Here is a 15,197-nt window from a genome sequence, read left to right as displayed (position 1 = left end):
TGCTGGAGGGAAGGGACGGCGCGGGACCGGGGCGAGGGTTCCAGCCCGGGAGAACTCCCTCCTCTGCCCAGCCCAAGACGCTGCCTGCTTCCCCTTTGATCTGCACCTTTCCTCCCTTACCAAGGGACTGCCTTCCTTCTGGTGTCTCGGCCGGGCTGGAGCCGACATCCGAATAACGACTCCTAAAGCAGCTGGGGCAGCACGGGCCGCCCCCCTGCAGGGCATAACGTCCTCCGCCCAAGGGCCCGGCGCAGTCTTGGCAGCAGAAGTGGTTCTCATGCCAGCGCTGTCCCTCTGCCTCAGTGCAGCTCCGGGAGAATATCAGCTGGGGGAGGGAAAGGGGAACGGCTCATTCATTTACTCACTCATTCATTCATCCAATAACCACGCCTTATAGCCAGTTAGCTCTAAAGCATGGCTACAGACATTCCCATTTGATCAACTCAACCACTCTCTGACGCAGGGAGGGCCGATTGGCTTAGCCAGGATCCCCCAGCTAGCTGGTGGCACAACCTAAAGTGCGACCGCGTCGCCTGGACTCCTAACACAGGGTTCCACGCGGCCACTTATGCTGATATTAAGGCAGTTCCTCTCATGATCAGGCACAGCACTGGGCACCCAGTAGACTGATGGGAACGTCTGTCCAAGAGTCCCTGCTCCAGAGAAATTCTCTTGGTCCCAGACAATATGGGGGAGACTACCTGCGGTGGGGGAGGGCATAAAGGTCCTACACGCTCAGAACTCAAGCCAGAGCAACAGGAACCAAATGTCCCAGGCTGGTGCCTTTTTCTCCCTACTCCACTCCCTGATACCTGGACAGGTGTTCCCTTACGTCCTGCCGAGTTGGACCCTGAACAGACCCTCCACTCAGAGCTGTACCTGGTCACAAGCAGGACAGCGTGGCCTCAGCAGCTCAGCGTGATGACGTCCGCAGTAGAGATGCCCATTGTGGTAGAAGTAGATGAAGTTTATCAGGGCCTGGCCACAGGCCTGGCAGGCAAAGCAAGCCCGGTGCCAGCAGTGCCGCTCTCCTGCCAGGGCTGCAAACACTCCATATTCCCCGGGCCTCAGCGGTTCCCTGCACTGCCAAATGGGGGTGCTGGTCAGAGGCTGCACCACCCTCCTAGCTTCCCTTTCAGCTCTTGCGTCCCAACCCACCTCCCCTGCAGGCTCGCCAAGAACCCCCAAACTTGGTTTCCTTTTTTCTTAAGGTTTGCCAAACTAGCAATCCCCAACCCCCCTTTTGCTACTTGAGTCTCAGAAGCTAGCTCCTCCTGCAGTACTGAGGGTGAAGAGTGGAGGGAGGGGAGTATTGGGGCAGGGATACTACATACCTTCTCACAGGTGCATTTTTTTAGCTTGGGAGGTACCAGGTGCGCCACCCCCTGTCCCAGGGCCTCCTGCCTCCGCTGGGCACAGAAAAGCCGCAGCTCAGCCAGCTCCTCCTCACCAAGGGCCAGGCAGTATTGCTCCTGCAGAAACAGGTTCCACTGTGCCAGGGAGAGCCCCGGCAGGCAAGACTGAAGTCTGAGTGGAGAGAGAAGGCTTAGCTGCTGGGTCAGAGGAAGGTTGTAGAACTCCAGGGAGGTGCAGGCCATAATAGCATAGAAGGGTATCAAGGTGGAAAGGGAAAGAGGGACAACAGTGCCAGTAAATCCTCCTCAGTCTTGCTTCCCCCATCCCACCCAGGAAGGGTCATCATTCCTGGTATCATCCACATAGCACTTAGCCCTATCACCATGTATTTGGGTCCTTACTCCCAATGAGTTCAATATCACTTCCCATGGTGTTTTCCCTATTTATTCCATATTCTCCTGCCTTGTCTTCCCAGCTGATTATAAGCGTTTATTTAGACTAGGCACACATGGGGCTTCAATAAATACTTGACCACACTCCCTACATTTGTACATTCCATTATTTCAGAAATCGTTCATGTCCATTTTCTCATTTGCTCTTCAGTCAAGCGCGGAGCATATAAGTGTACCCATTATGCAGATATGAAAGTTCAGGCTGGGATGGGGGAATGGGACTGATTTCCCCCAACCAGTGGCATAGCTAGGCCTCAAATCTGTGTTCCTTGCCTTCTGAACCAAGGCTCTCCAACAATAAAGAAAGGGAGGCTGGGGAGAGCGAGACCCACATCGCTGTCCTGTGGAGGGAACTGCTGCAGGAGTGTGGGGAGCCGAGGCCAGTTGGCAGCTGGGTTCGTGTCCAGGTCAGGGAGCCCCCGGTGCAGAATGGCAGGATGCTGAGGAGAGATGGCAGAGGATGAGGGGTAGGGCTAAGTTTTCCTTCTTTACCCAGCTTTCCTTTCCTTCTCGTTGCCACCTCTTCTCCAATCTGGAACAACATCTAAGCACCCCCCTCCCCATTGGACAATCAACTTCAAGATCACTAGGACAGCTGATCCACCCCTGCATTTGCAGTCTAATTGGTGGAGGTTGAGGAGGACGCACAGCCAAAAACACCCCCTGAAATTACTCTTGAAATCATTCCCTGCACTCAGGGCTGAGTCCCTCAGGTCTGCTTAGGCAACACAGACCCCCAGGAGAGGTCACATGTGTTCATATGAACACATTTCAAGTCAAACCCTCACGTCCCGAGGGGGCTGTAGAAACGGACTCCTGCAAGGAGAAAAGGGCCACAAGAGGCTGGGCATGAAGACTCACTCTTCCCAGCTGGTGGAAATGGGAGGTGGTCGGAAGGGTGGAGGCATGTTGAGCTCAGAAGAAAAGGTAGGGCTCTTACTACCTGAGCAGAAGCCTCCTCAGGGTCCCCCTCTGGCAGGTGGCCTGGATCACTGTCTAGGTTCACTGGTGGACCTGGCTCCTGAGCGGGGAGGCTCTCCCCTTGGTGGGACCAGCCAGAGTTCGGCACCGACATCGGTGGCAAAGTCTGCCCAGAAAATAACAAGAACATCTCCCACTTATTTGGCCCTTACAGTGTGCTCCTAAGCAGTACTAAGTGCTTTACAGACATTATCTCATTCAATAACCAAGTGAATTAGGTGGTATTTTTTGTCTCCATTTTACAGATAGCCAAACTGAGGCTGGGTGAGCACACATGATATGCTAAAGCTCATACAGCTAGTAAGTGGCCAAGACAGATGTTCAGGCCAGGCCTTCTGGCTCCAGTTGCTGAAACTCAAGCTCTGGGGTCTCCCAAGATTGGGATGGAGGAAAGAGGAGGGCATTTTGCCTTTCCCGTGAGCCTCTGGGTAGACTGGTCCCTTCTTCCCCGCCTCCCTAGCCTTCATGCTCACCACTCCGCATTGTGTGCTTATGAGGCCAGTGAGTCTGCTTCCTCCCCGCTCCCTCCACAGGCCCCAGGCTTCCAGCTGTAGGCTTGAGCCCGGTGAAAGGACCGCTTCACCAGAAGCCCTTCTCAGCCTCTCTGGTCCATAACTGTTCTCCTTTCCCTGAGCTCCAGAAGTAAGTACAATCAGTGTCCCAAGGTTTAGCACATAATTTTCTCTTTGCTCCTTGTGTCTCCCTCAGCTCCTCATCTAGTCCATAAGCTCTACCAGGACAGAAGAAAATCTTGTGTTTCCATCTTCTCTCTATAGTGGCAATTTCAGTGGACAATTCTGAGTGAATCTTCAGCCCTCCCCTGGGCAAGGCCTGGGCATGACCACAGTGCCTCGGGGGTAGGGGCTGGCTACTGAAGTGGAAAGGGAACGAGCCCTGCCCACAAGGAGCTCCTAGTCTAGTGGGTAAGACCGAGATGAAACCAGGCAGAATGGGGCTAGAGGTCTGGGCAGGTACATACAGCACCCTAAGAAGAAAAATAACTAGAGCAAACTTTTCTGTTTACTCTGTGCCAGGGGCAATTCTAGAATTTTACTTAATATAATTCATCCTCACAACGATCCTGAGGTAGTTTCTGTTATCCCATTTTATGGTTGAAACAAACTGAGGTTTTACCTTGCCCAGGGTCGCATTGGAAGGCTAAGGGGAGCTTTAGGAAAAGACTGCCTCTGAGAGCTGGGATGGATTCTGAGTGGCAGCAGGGGCACAGGAGGGCATCACAAATCCTTGGCCTCTGTAAACCCGCTTTTGGGCGTGAGAACAGGGTTTGGATTCTAACAGGTATACTGCTTCTCAACCCACAGCCCCACTCAGCACCCCCTTCAGATGTCCCGTGCCACCCTTGCCTGCTTCCTGGACCCACACCCACCTGTTTCCTTCCTGCTCTGTCCGTCAGGTCAGGTTTCCTGTGGAAGGCAGCCAGGATGGGCCATTCACACTCAGGGCTAGAAGTAGCCACTTCCTGGAACAGCAATAGCCCTGCTCCAGGCAACAAGGGGTGCATGGGGGAGGAGGTCACACAGGAAGAGGGGGAACACCTGGGGCCCCAGGAGGGGGCTTGCACCCTCTCTTCCAGGTTAGCTCTAGTTTGCATGAACTTGTCCCACACAGAAACAATGCTCGGAAACCTTGCCCCTCACCCTTCCATCGTCCACAAAGGCGGCCTGACTCCATCCACCTTTGTTTAGCCCCGGACCCCGCCCTTCTAACATGCTGATTCCTTCCAGAATTCCCCCTCCCCCGGGTCCCCTGAGACAAGGGACAAGGCTGAACCCCTCTCCTGGCTGCGAGCAGGTGCAACCAGACTCATAGCGTTCAACCTTCCCGACTCACCCCTGCTCTAAAGAGCAAAGTCTGAGCTGGGAAGGTTTCCCCGACAGTAAGAGGGAGCAGCGGAGAGGTGTCCGTTCCAGCCAAGTACCCTCTGGGTAGATTCCAAATTTTTTTTCTTGAACTTCGCGGGGCCCTCTCCTTGGAGGCGGGGCGTGGTGTAGTGTCGAGCCAGCTGGGGTTCCCACTCTGGCTGCTGGAAGTTCAGAGAAACAGACGGGACTCCGCTGGGTTCTCACCGTCGCCGCGTGCTGGTGCCTGGGCCGTTCTGGACAGACCGCGCCGTCGTGCCCCTCACTCAGTCCCCACCCCGAGGCCCAGCGCCCGCCTCCGTCCGCCCCGGGAGCGTGGCCCTTTCTCTCCCACGCCCTCCAAGGACGGCTCCGGGAGGGGCCCGGGCTGCAGACTCAGAAAAGTCTTTGTGGGATCCCAGGGTGGAAAATGTGCAGGCTCCACGGTCCCGCACTGCTATGGGATCGGTGTCGGAATGGCGCCCTTTTGGGCGCCGAGTGGACACCCAGGAGCCTCGTTTATAACCAGTCCTCTGACTCTCGCGGAACAGAATGCCTTTCCAAGCCCGCAGGTTCCCCCGCAACCGCTCCCTCCGGTCTTCTAGTCCCGCCCCTCTCTGTGTCCCACCCCTCCAAGTTCCCTCCCCGTTCTCCCCTGGGGGCCATCCCCCCCTTCCCTTTCCTTAGCCTCCTGTACTGCCCTTTTCTCTTCCACCCCTTTAGACCCTTCCCCCATCTTTTGTGTTTCTCCCTCCATCCCCAGTCCGTTTCTGCTCCGGGGGTGGAAACCTCTGGTCCCACTTGGGATCGCCTGAGTCCCGCCCTTGCTCCCGCCCCAGGCTCCGCTCCCCCCAGAGGCTCCCTCAGCCGCTGGCCAGGAGCGCCCTCTGGCGTATGCACAAGCTCCCTGCTTCCGACTGCAAAGTCCTCCAAAGGGACCTTCTAGGATACGCGCTGGTCGCCCCTAGCGGGTCTGCCCTCCCGCAGCGTCTCGTTGGTGCTGCCGGTGACCTCCGACCCCACGGCTGCGGGGCGGGGCAGGGAGACCTTAGCTCCCGGCGGCCGGCGGCTGCTGCAGCGGGACCCGGGAGCGGGGCCCGGCGCCGCCCGGGCCGCGGGGCGATGTGAGTGGGGCGCGGCGGGGCGGGGACGAGGCGGCTCCACAGAGGCCGCACCGCGCCGCGCTGCAGTCTGTGCTCCCATCTGCGGAAACCCCGGGCGGGCGGGGCAGGTGGTGGAGCCCCGGGGCTGGGGGCTGGGATCCAGGGACCACGCGCAGACCCGAACTCCCCTATTCCTTCTCGGTGTCTAGAAATCTCCCGGCAGCCCCGCAACCTAAATGCCTCTCAGTCCTCAAAACCACCCCACCCCCACCCGCGACACACCTTCGCACGTCCTGTTGCCCTCAGAACCCCTCACTCCTGCTAATTTGCGATACGCCCACAGAGCCAGCCAGATTCTTGGATGCCCGAAAATGCTTCTATCGCCCTGAAATTCCTCTGGTTCATCATACCCTCTCCCCATTCTCCTTGCACCATATTCAAATCCAGAAAACTGGCCACATTTCCCCAGCCTGCTCATATATTTTGAGTACTGATAACCTCCTCTTAACTGCTGCCCCCAATCCAAACCTATCCCAGACCGGAGCCCCCTTCTCATCCAATGTAACCCCCCTCTTTTGGCTGTCGTGAAATGTCCTGATGATCTTAGAGAGAAGTGGGCAAGAAAAGGTGCACTGCTCTCCTCCCTGTAGTTGGTTCTTGGTTTCACCCCCAGACTCCTTGTTGGTTGGCGGCTCAGGCTCCAGTCTTTTCGCAGTCGCTTGTCTTCAGGCAGTGCGGGCAGTGCGCACCTCCCTCAGCCCGCCCCCACCTTTCAGGGTGGGGAAAAGCCAGACCAAGAGGGTGGGAGTCCTTTCACCTGGGAAGTTTTCCAAGAATGCAGAGAACACGGAGCCCTGAGAAACGATAGTGTTTTCCAGAGAAGAGGGTAGGATCTCAAGAGTCTCCAGGGTCCTGGCCCGTCAGTTTGTCTACCTGGCAATAGATCCCTGAAACTTTGGTTTATTGTTAGCATTTGCTTTAAAATTTTAGGCCTTTCAAAGCTTGGAGAAGAGAAAATCTTTAAAAGCTTCCAAATGTGAGATTGTTTTGAAAAGGGGAAATTTTCATGAGGTTTGTCCGCATACTTACCTCTAGAGGTTATTTAAGCTGCAAGGCTCCACAGTTTAACACTATTTCCCTTAAGAACGAAGGCCTTGGGTGGGAATTGTGGGTGGTGGTAGGGGGTTGCTTTGGCAGTGTCCTGGGAAAGTCCTCAGGTAGTTAGTAGCAATGAAGCAGACTCCAGTATTAGTTTCTTAATCTTAAACCAGCACTTTTTCCAATCCATCACAGTGTCTTTTTGAGAAACCCCATTGTAAACTTCTCTGCAAAGGTGAGGTGGTGGTTTTGGTGTTGGTTGTAGCAGGATTCAGGTGGGGTGTGGAGGCCACTTAAAATGTCTTGGGCTGCCTCAGACTTCAAACCCATTGAAGCTAGGGGAGTATCTTCCCAGGGCTTACGGAGCTCAGAATTTGGGGTCCCTTTGCTCTTGATCTTGCTCTATTTATCAGTGCTCCTGTCCCATTAGGACCTGGAACAGATATCCAGGCTGGCATGGACAGACAACAAGTCAGTCTCATTAACAACTGGGGAGGATGGAATGTGTCCACTAACCAGCAGCCTCTGTCTCCCCTGCTAGGTGAACCCCAGGTGTGTCCCGGAGGGATCCAGGTGACGTCTCTGCAGATCGCTTGCCACAATGCCCCACCAAGAACAGGGGGAATAAAGTGGGGGTCCTTCCCCATGCCCCTCCAATGGTCAGTTCCCCGATGGCCTGGGTGAGGTGAGAGCTGTGTATAGGAGCCACTTTCCTGGAGTTTCCCCAGTTGGGGGGGATGGAGAGTGCAGGTCAGGCTTGAGCAAGGGCTTTATTCCTTCAGGGGCAGTTCTAAAGGGATGTGTAATCGTACAGACCCATTTCTTGAAGCAGCTTGCAACACCTTAACTCCTCGTTGGAATCAGTGCATGTGTTTGCTTGCTCCCTTAGGTCCCTCAAGCCTGGAGGCACCCTCTCCGCCCTAGGCACAAGTCCTGCTGTTCTGACATGCAGTCCAAGTGCCATAACCTGGGAGGGAAAAGCCAAGAATATGTCTCCCCTTTGTCCAAAAGCAAACCCAGCATTTTTTTTAAATGAAGAAATGCCTAACCAAGGTTATAAAACGTGTGCTGTGTTGTATTTTTATTTATTTTTAGTTTTTTAATCCTCACCCAAGGATATGTTCATTGATTTTAGAGAGAAGGGAAGGGAAAGGGGGGGAGAGGGAACAAGAGGGGAACATCGATGTGAGAGAGAAATATCCATCGGTTGCCTCCCATATGTGCTCCAACCTGGGCTCAAACTCTAAACCTAGTTATGTGCCCTGACTGGGGATCGAACCTACAATCTTGGTGTATGGGATGATGCTCCAACCAACTTAGCCACCTAGCCAGGGCAAAAAAAAGTGTGCTCTGTTTTAAACGTTCAATCTTCTGAGTGCATCTTTTGACCGTAATGTAGCACCTCATAAGAAGATCAAACAATAAAGTTGAGGTGGATGTTGGGATGGTAGTGAGGGAGGCAGAGAGGATTTGGATGACGTGGGAAGAATGAGGTGGAAAAGGAGAAAAGTATAAGCTAAAGTGTCTGGGACTCCCAAATTAATTTCTTTGCTGAATCCGGACAAGCCCCCAGGCTGGCACCCAACTTCTTCTGATGCAAATCACTTCTGGGTCCCTGGGTTTTTTTTGTTGTTGTTGTTTTTTAATGTTTTCCTTGCTGACCAGGCTTCCCTTTCCTGTCATTATATCAGCTAAAACCCTATGTACTTCTCAAGGTCTAGATCAAATGATACACCTGAGAAACTCTTTCCATACCCCTGCCATCATTAATCTTTAACATACCCTAACTTGAGTTAATGTTTATCCCTTGTGTGTCTGGCTGTGGGTTGAGAGTGGGGATTTCTTGAGAGAGGGACTGTGCCACGTATTCCCTTGGGCAAAGTAAGTGATCACCATGAGGTGGTTCTGCCAGTTTCCTAGAGCAGAATTTTGTGGAATTGACCTTGACAACTTTCTTATCTCTTATGCTTTTCCCTAGGGTGGGCTCGCTGCTCTGACACCATGGGGAGCTGTTGCAGCTGCCTGAATAGAGACAGCATCCCAGACAACCACCCCACCAAGTTCAAGGTACCCATAGCCCCCTCTCCTGAGTTTCCAGCATGGTCTGCTGATCTCAGGCCTCAAGATGTCGAGTTGCCTCAGCCTCTCTAGAGAAGGGGAAATGAGCCCTGGCTGGTGTGGCTCAGTGCGGCCTGTGAACTGAAGGGTCACCAGTTCAGTTCCCGCTCAGGGCCCATGCGTGGGTTATGGACCAGGTCCCCAGTTGGGGGCATGCAGGAGATAACCAGTAGATGTTTCTCTCACACATCGATGTTTCGTTCCCTGTCTTTCTCACTCCCTAACCCCTCTAAAATAAATAAATAAATAAATAAACAAACAAACAAACAAACCAAAAGAGGGTGAGCCCTGGCTGGATGGCTCGGTGGATTGAGCTCCAGCCTGCAAACCGAAGTATCACTGGTTCGATTCCCAATCAGGGCACATGCCTGGGTTGTGGGCTAGGTCCCCAGTACAGGCCATGCAAGAGGCAACCACACATTGATGTTTCTCTCCCTCTTTCTCCTTCCCTACTCTTCTGTCTAAAAATAAACAAGTAAAATAAATAAGTAAAATAAAAAGAAGTTGAAATGGCAGGCTGAGGCTGTGGGCTCATAAACATTTCTTGAGATCAGGCCCTCTGAGGAGGTCTGAGGAGAAGGACCCGAGGCCACTGTCGTTTGTTCAGCTCTTAGTATCACCAAGAATGAAGAAATGCTGTAATACAGGAGCAAAATATGTGATTTTAGGTAACTCACACCTGTCAGTATTTAAAGCAGTGCTTGACACATGGTAATCACTGCATTGGTAGTGTTTGCTGCTTGCTTTGGGGAGCTAAGGCCAGGCCTAGTGGACCTGTGGACCTGTGCCCAGCTGATCCCTCCCGTCTCCAGGCAGGGCAGAGGAGCCCCCTCCTGCCTCCCTGCCTGTTGGGGCACGGGTTTCTCCTGTGGCTCGCCACAAGAGGGAGCCCTCAGATCCTGCGGTTGGGGAGGAGGTGGAGGCAGTAATACTTGTTCTTCTGGGCTTGTTTGTCTCAGGGTCTGAAGTAATCGTGTGGCGGTCTGTAGAGTCTGGTGAGTCAGGTGAGCCCCGAAGTTCCCCAGCTCCAGCCTGCATCATCAGCAGGCCTGTCAGTGGTTCAGGGACCATACACATACTTGTTACTCATCACTGACCCTCTGTCCTCTATCCCCAGGTGACGAATGTGGATGACGAGGGGGTGGAGCTGGGCTCCGGGGTGATGGAGCTGACACAGAGCGAGCTGGTGCTTCACCTGCATCGGCGTGAGGCTGTCCACTGGCCGTACCTTTGCCTGCGGCGCTATGGCTATGATTCCAACCTCTTCTCCTTTGAGAGTGGTCGCCGGTGTCAGACGGGCCAGGGTGAGTACCAGTCCATGCCCCTCGCTAATGTAGGGGCTTGTGCACCTGGGTCAGGTGCGAGGAATGGAAGTCATGGTGCAGACTAGGCAGCTGTTGCCCAGCGGGAGGAGGGGTCATGGCCAAGAGCACCAGCGTGTTAGTGCAGAACTAAATGGACTCCCAGGCCAGTGCCCTTCTACTTCCGTCTCTGCGGCTCTGGCCTGGGTCCCTTTGTGGGGCATTTATTGCACAGCCCGTGCGAAAGAGCTAGCGCTCCCCGGCCACAGCCTGCTTGGGAAAAGCAGCTGGTTCCTCCTCCCTCTGTTACTCCAGTGTCAAGGGTCCCTGTTGCCCCCAGAGCAGGAACAGTCTTTCTTCTGAGCCCCCAGCTCATACCCTGGAGCCCATGAGTAATGAAAGGCTGGTGGGAGGCTCTAGTGTCCTCGGGGCTGAGTGACTCGGGAATGGTAGGTTTGGGTAGGTCTCTTGCATCCCCATGTACAGAGCAACCCTCAAGAGCCTCATCATTGTTCCTCGTCACCTGTGAACAGTGGAGTGTGACATATTCTTCCTTCCTCCATCTTCTCCCTGCAGCCAGAGGTTAGGGAGTGGTGGGCTGTGCTGTGAAGTCAAGGCTTGAGGCTTCTCTTTTAGGACCCAGCTTCGAGCTCTGCAGAAGGAGCCCTGCCTGGGATTGTGCAGGTGAAATGAGGGAGCCCCTTTTATGAAGCTGCTAACGGATGGTCTCTGAGGTTGTGTTGCCCCGGGGAGCTGCCTCTGCTCCAGCCTCTGACCCTTGGAGCTCATGAGGCAGAGGCAGTTTGCACTGGCTGAGCAGAGAGGGGACAAAGGGCCTTCCCTGCTTCTGGCGGTGTTTGATCCATGATTGGGATCCTGGAGGGGCTGCCAGAGGCCCCAACACAGGGTTCTCCTAAATCTTCAAGCTTTTCCAGCCTTTTAAAACCCTTGACGTACGATAGCTTGACAGTATATTCGTTTTTTCTCTGCCTCATGGCCCATTCTTGCAAATGTCTGCTGTCCCATACCCCAGCCTAGCTTTGTCTGTCTTTGTTGTGAGTGTGTGCCCACACCGCCCCAAGTACCCTCCCCTGAGTCCCAGGCTGCACTGTTCCTGGGTGGTTCAGAATCCCAGACTGGTATAACACCCTGAGAGCATCTTTAGGTCCCCTGGGTCACAGGTGCTCACTTGGCCCAGTCCTAGTGACCCTGGGCCTTTGCGTTCCTGCATCGGAGTTTGAGGGGCCACAGGGCGGCTGTGCTGAGGAGCCACACGATTGTTTTGCTGTATTTGTCCTTCAGCTAGTCAACCCGCCCTTTCTTCCTTGGGGTCAGGGGTCTATACATGGTGGATGTTGGCTCTCTGGCCAGGGTCTGGGCTTAGTACCACTGAGCAAAGTACCCAGTGGACAAGCAATGAACAGGACAGACCCTCTGCCCTCAAAGAGTTTGGGCACAGAGCTGAGGGCTGGTACCCTGAATGGAGCTCATTTTTCTGGGGAGCAAGGGGTAGCAGGCAGAGGGAGACAGGGGCAGCGTTTGGACAGTGGCCGCTCCCATAACACTGCCCTTTTCTCTTGGAGTCTCACTCCTCTTCCCCACACCCCTGTACTCACACACCCTCAGGGACACATCCACCCTCAGGGAAGTGACCTCAGAGGAATACACCTGAAGTATTAGATCTCAAGATGGAAATAGCTTGCAGGAGGAAAAGAGCGCTTGGGCCCAGCTCCTCCCATTTTAGGGAGAGGAGAGAGGTGAGAGGGGCTCCCCCTCTTCCCCGCAGGCCTAGGACCAGGGTTTAGGGACATTTCCTGAGCTCTGTGCCTCAGGTTAGCTTCTGTGGCTCTTCCCAGTTGGGCACAGAGTCAGCAGCCTCATTTCTTCCTCTCCTGCTTCAGGGATATTTGCGTTTAAGTGTTCCCGGGCCGAGGACATCTTCAACCTCCTTCAGGATCTGATGCAGTGCAACAGCATCAATGTGATGGAAGAGCCCGTTGTCATCACCCGCAACAGCCACCCGGCCGACCTCGACCTCCCGCGGACCCCCCAGCCTCCCAGCGGTGAGGAGACCCCTGTGGACCGCAGTACTTACTCATGCATGTGTGTACACACACACATGTATGGACATTCATACACACATACACGTAAGCACGGGCCCAGGAAGCCTCAACCAGCTTAGAGGCCTGAGTCAGGTAGGGCAGGTAGGGGGATGGCGGGGTGAAGCAGTCTTCCAGGACCAGCGACCGTCATCAGAACCACTCTGGAGGGGGATGAGTAAGGCCTGACCTGGGCTAGTCAGGTGACTCCAGCTGAGACTGGGGAGTCCTGGATCTTTTATCGCCTGACGGTCGGGGAGCAGACAGAAAGACACTGGGTTTCCAAGGAAATGGCAGTGGAGCCTCTTGGCTTCCTTCCTCCATCCCCTGGGTCGTACCCAGGTGCCTGTGTTGTGCCGTGTGTAATGTGCACCCACGTGTTTGGCCCAAACTTTCAGGGGGGAAAAATCTTTCGTTTTAATTCAATTATTTATTTATTTGTATTTAGATACTTGTTTTTTTTTTGTATTATAAAGGAATTTTAGTGTTTATTTTTCAACATGTTGTGGTACAAGAAATTTTATGTAACCATTATAAAACACAAGAACAGATACGAGGTATTTCAGATACTACACACATACAATGGGCATCCTTATTTTTCTTTCGAAAATCTGGGCAAAAAGTGCGCATTGTACATGGCAAAGTCAGGCAGCTTTCCTGACGGATGGCGCAGGCGTCCCCGCCCAGGACCGCTTCCGGGGGTGCTCCCACATCTCTGCTTGTTCGCCACGAGTGCGCGTGACGCACTGCTCTGCTCTGCACTCCCTGGGCTGGCGTGTCGGGGCCGAAAGGAAATGGAAGCACAGCCCTGGCTTCAAGGGGCTCCCCGGGAGCTCACTGGCAGAGCCAGAACGAGGCAGAGGGGCCGTTCGTGATGACCAGGTGTGCCTTAGTGTTTCAGGTAAGGCTGTGACGGGGAGCCGTCACAGGGTCCAGGCTGAGCTTTGAGGGAAAGGATGGGGTTTGAAGAACAGAAAGATGACAGATAGTGGGGGACCACTGGTTCAGCAAGGCTAACTACTTTGGAGCCCTGGGAGTGTCTCCCCTCCAATTGGAGGAGCCCCAGGACGCTGCACACGGGGCTGCAGGTAGGCTAAGGACCCCTCTCACCTGGGCTTGTCTCCCCTGTGCCCAGCTCTAGGCTATAACATCTCTAGCTTCTCCAATGGCTTCCCTGGATGCCCGGGAGAGGGCCCGAGGTTCTCAGCACCCCAGCGCCCCTCAACAAGCAGCCTTCGACACCCCTCACTTGGGGAGGAGTCCACCCATGCCCTCATTGCTCCCGATGAGCAGGTGAGCAAGCAGCTGCCCCGCCCCTCCCTGTTGGTGTGGGTGGGGATGGAGGTCAGGAAATAGGCACCTCCTCCCAGAAAGGATCATGGAGGGAAGAAAATCTGTAGGGTCCCTTCCTTTCCCCAGAAAGGGAGGCAGCTTCTCTGGAAAGTTTGGAGGACAAGGAATAGGAGGAAACTCCAGCTTCTTCCCTCGTGCTTCTCGTCCTTCACCCTCTGGTCCCTTCTGTTTTCCCTCCTCCCTGCCCTTGGGTCCCCTGCGTCATTTGGACTTTTTCCCCCCAGTCTCACACTTACGTCAACACTCCGGCGGGTGAGGATGACCACCGCAGGAGCCGGCACTGCCTGCAGCCGCTGCCGGAGGGCCAGGCACCCTTCCCCGCACAGGCCCGAGGCCCCGACCCACGGGACCCACAGGTGTTCTGGCAGCCAGGCCAGGTGAAGTTCGTGTTGGGCCCCACCCCTGCGCGGCGGCAGGTGGTGAAGTGCCAGGGCCTGTGCCCCGCCCTTCGTGACCCCTCTTACCACAACAACAACGAGGGCCCCTCTGAGTGCCCGGCACAGCCCAAGTGCACCTATGAGAATGTCAGCGGGGGGCTGAGGCCAGGGGCCGGCTGGAGACTGAGCCCAGAGGAACCGGGCTGGAACGGCCTCGCCCACCGGCGGGCCGCCCTGCTGCACTATGAGAACCTGCCCTCTCTGCCCCCAGTGTGGGAGAGTCACGCCCAACAGCTGGGGGAGGATGTCGGGGATGACGGTGACTCGAGGGATGGGCTCACACCTTCCTCCAATGGCTTCCCTGACGGCGAGGAGGACGAGACCCCACTGCAGAAGCCCACCAGCACCCGGGCTGCCCTCCGCAGCCACAGCAGCTTCCCTGTGCCACTGACCCGCCGTCGAGGTTCCCCAAGAGTCTTCAATTTTGATTTCCGCCGGCCGGGCCCTGAGCCTCCCAGGCAGCTCAACTACATCCAGGTGGAGCTGAAAGGATGGGGTGGAGACCACCCCAAGGGGCCCCAGAACTCCACAGCCCCCCGAGCCCCTGTGCCCACCGTCACCCCTGCCCGCAGCTCAGACTCCTACGCCGTGATCGACCTCAAAAAGACCGTGGCCATGTGCAACCTGCAGAGGGCTCTGCCCCGAGACGACGGCACCGCCCGGAAGACCCGGCACAACAGCACCGACCTGCCTCTTTAGGGACTTCCTCCATCCACCCCGTCCAGCCTCCGCCTCAGCTCCTGTCCTGGGAACCCACACACCCCTGGGTTCAGGGGTGCTTTGCAGAAGGGCACTGAGGTGGGATCAGAAGCTTCCCTGTGCTGGCCAGAGTCCCCAGAGCTATCAGCCACTGAGTGGCCTGGTCTCCCTGCTGGGGAGAGGAGAGGGCGACCAGGCTCGGAGGGAGCCATTGTGGAAACTGAAGGGTCGTGACTGCATTTAGTGCCCTCCCCTTACGTCCGTTTGTCTTATCTGTCGTCTGTCCTCAGTGTATTTTTTTTGGTTGAAATTTTGAAACATTTTGTACCTGTTGATTTTAT

The 15,197-nt window shown here is 55.2% G+C and overlaps 2 protein-coding genes across 5 annotated transcripts in view; one reads left to right on the top strand and one right to left on the bottom strand.

The window, feature by feature from the left end:
* Positions 1–5,233, bottom strand: part of PRICKLE4 (prickle planar cell polarity protein 4) — a 7,661-nt gene extending 2,428 nt beyond the window's left edge. Inside the window, exons 1-6 of the mRNA XM_037052605.1 lie at positions 4,177–5,233; positions 2,752–2,895; positions 2,141–2,248; positions 1,335–1,472; positions 880–1,083; positions 121–325 (exon numbers count right to left, since the gene is read on the bottom strand). Coding sequence (XP_036908500.1) covers positions 121–325; positions 880–1,083; positions 1,335–1,472; positions 2,141–2,248; positions 2,752–2,895; positions 4,177–4,401 — 1,024 coding nt within the window. The 5' untranslated portion in view covers positions 4,402–5,233. The remainder of the gene's footprint in view (positions 1–120; positions 326–879; positions 1,084–1,334; positions 1,473–2,140; positions 2,249–2,751; positions 2,896–4,176) is intronic.
* On the top strand, positions 3,357–15,197 carry FRS3 (fibroblast growth factor receptor substrate 3). Of its 4 annotated transcripts, none has more exons than XM_037052592.1 (7): positions 3,357–3,431; positions 7,391–7,534; positions 8,828–8,916; positions 10,085–10,271; positions 12,170–12,331; positions 13,503–13,660; positions 13,945–15,197. In XM_037052592.1, exons 3-7 carry the CDS (start codon positions 8,851–8,853, stop codon positions 14,854–14,856), a joined length of 1,485 nt encoding a protein of 494 aa, XP_036908487.1. In that variant the 5' UTR covers positions 3,357–3,431; positions 7,391–7,534; positions 8,828–8,850; the 3' UTR covers positions 14,857–15,197. The 4 variants fall into 4 exon arrangements, with proteins under 4 accessions (XP_036908487.1, XP_036908495.1, XP_036908480.1 ...); XM_037052585.1 differs by lacking the exon at positions 3,357–3,431 and adding an exon at positions 5,593–5,772 and having other exon boundaries at positions 7,391–7,508; XM_037052575.1 differs by lacking the exon at positions 3,357–3,431 and adding an exon at positions 5,593–5,772.

Source organism: Sturnira hondurensis, unplaced genomic scaffold (genome assembly GCF_014824575.4).
Source record: "Sturnira hondurensis isolate 20B ecotype Veracruz unplaced genomic scaffold, ASM1482457v3 Scaffold0000880, whole genome shotgun sequence".
In the NCBI taxonomy this organism is placed as follows: Eukaryota; Metazoa; Chordata; class Mammalia; order Chiroptera; family Phyllostomidae; genus Sturnira; species Sturnira hondurensis.
The sequence above is the reverse complement of the archived record's forward strand: the minus strand, read 5'-3'. Positions and strand labels throughout refer to the sequence as shown.

Bases quoted from the DNA above. Each gene is read 5' to 3' on its own strand.
- FRS3 (XM_037052592.1), top strand. From the start codon at position 8,851: ATGGGGAGCTGTTGCAGCTGCCTGAATAGAGACAGCATCCCAGACAAC. The intron at 8,917-10,084 runs GTACCCATAGCC...CTCTATCCCCAG, and splicing joins ACCACCCCACCAAGTTCAAG to GTGACGAATGTGGATGACGA. The intron at 12,332-13,502 runs GTGAGGAGACCC...CCCTGTGCCCAG, and splicing joins GACCCCCCAGCCTCCCAGCG to CTCTAGGCTATAACATCTCT.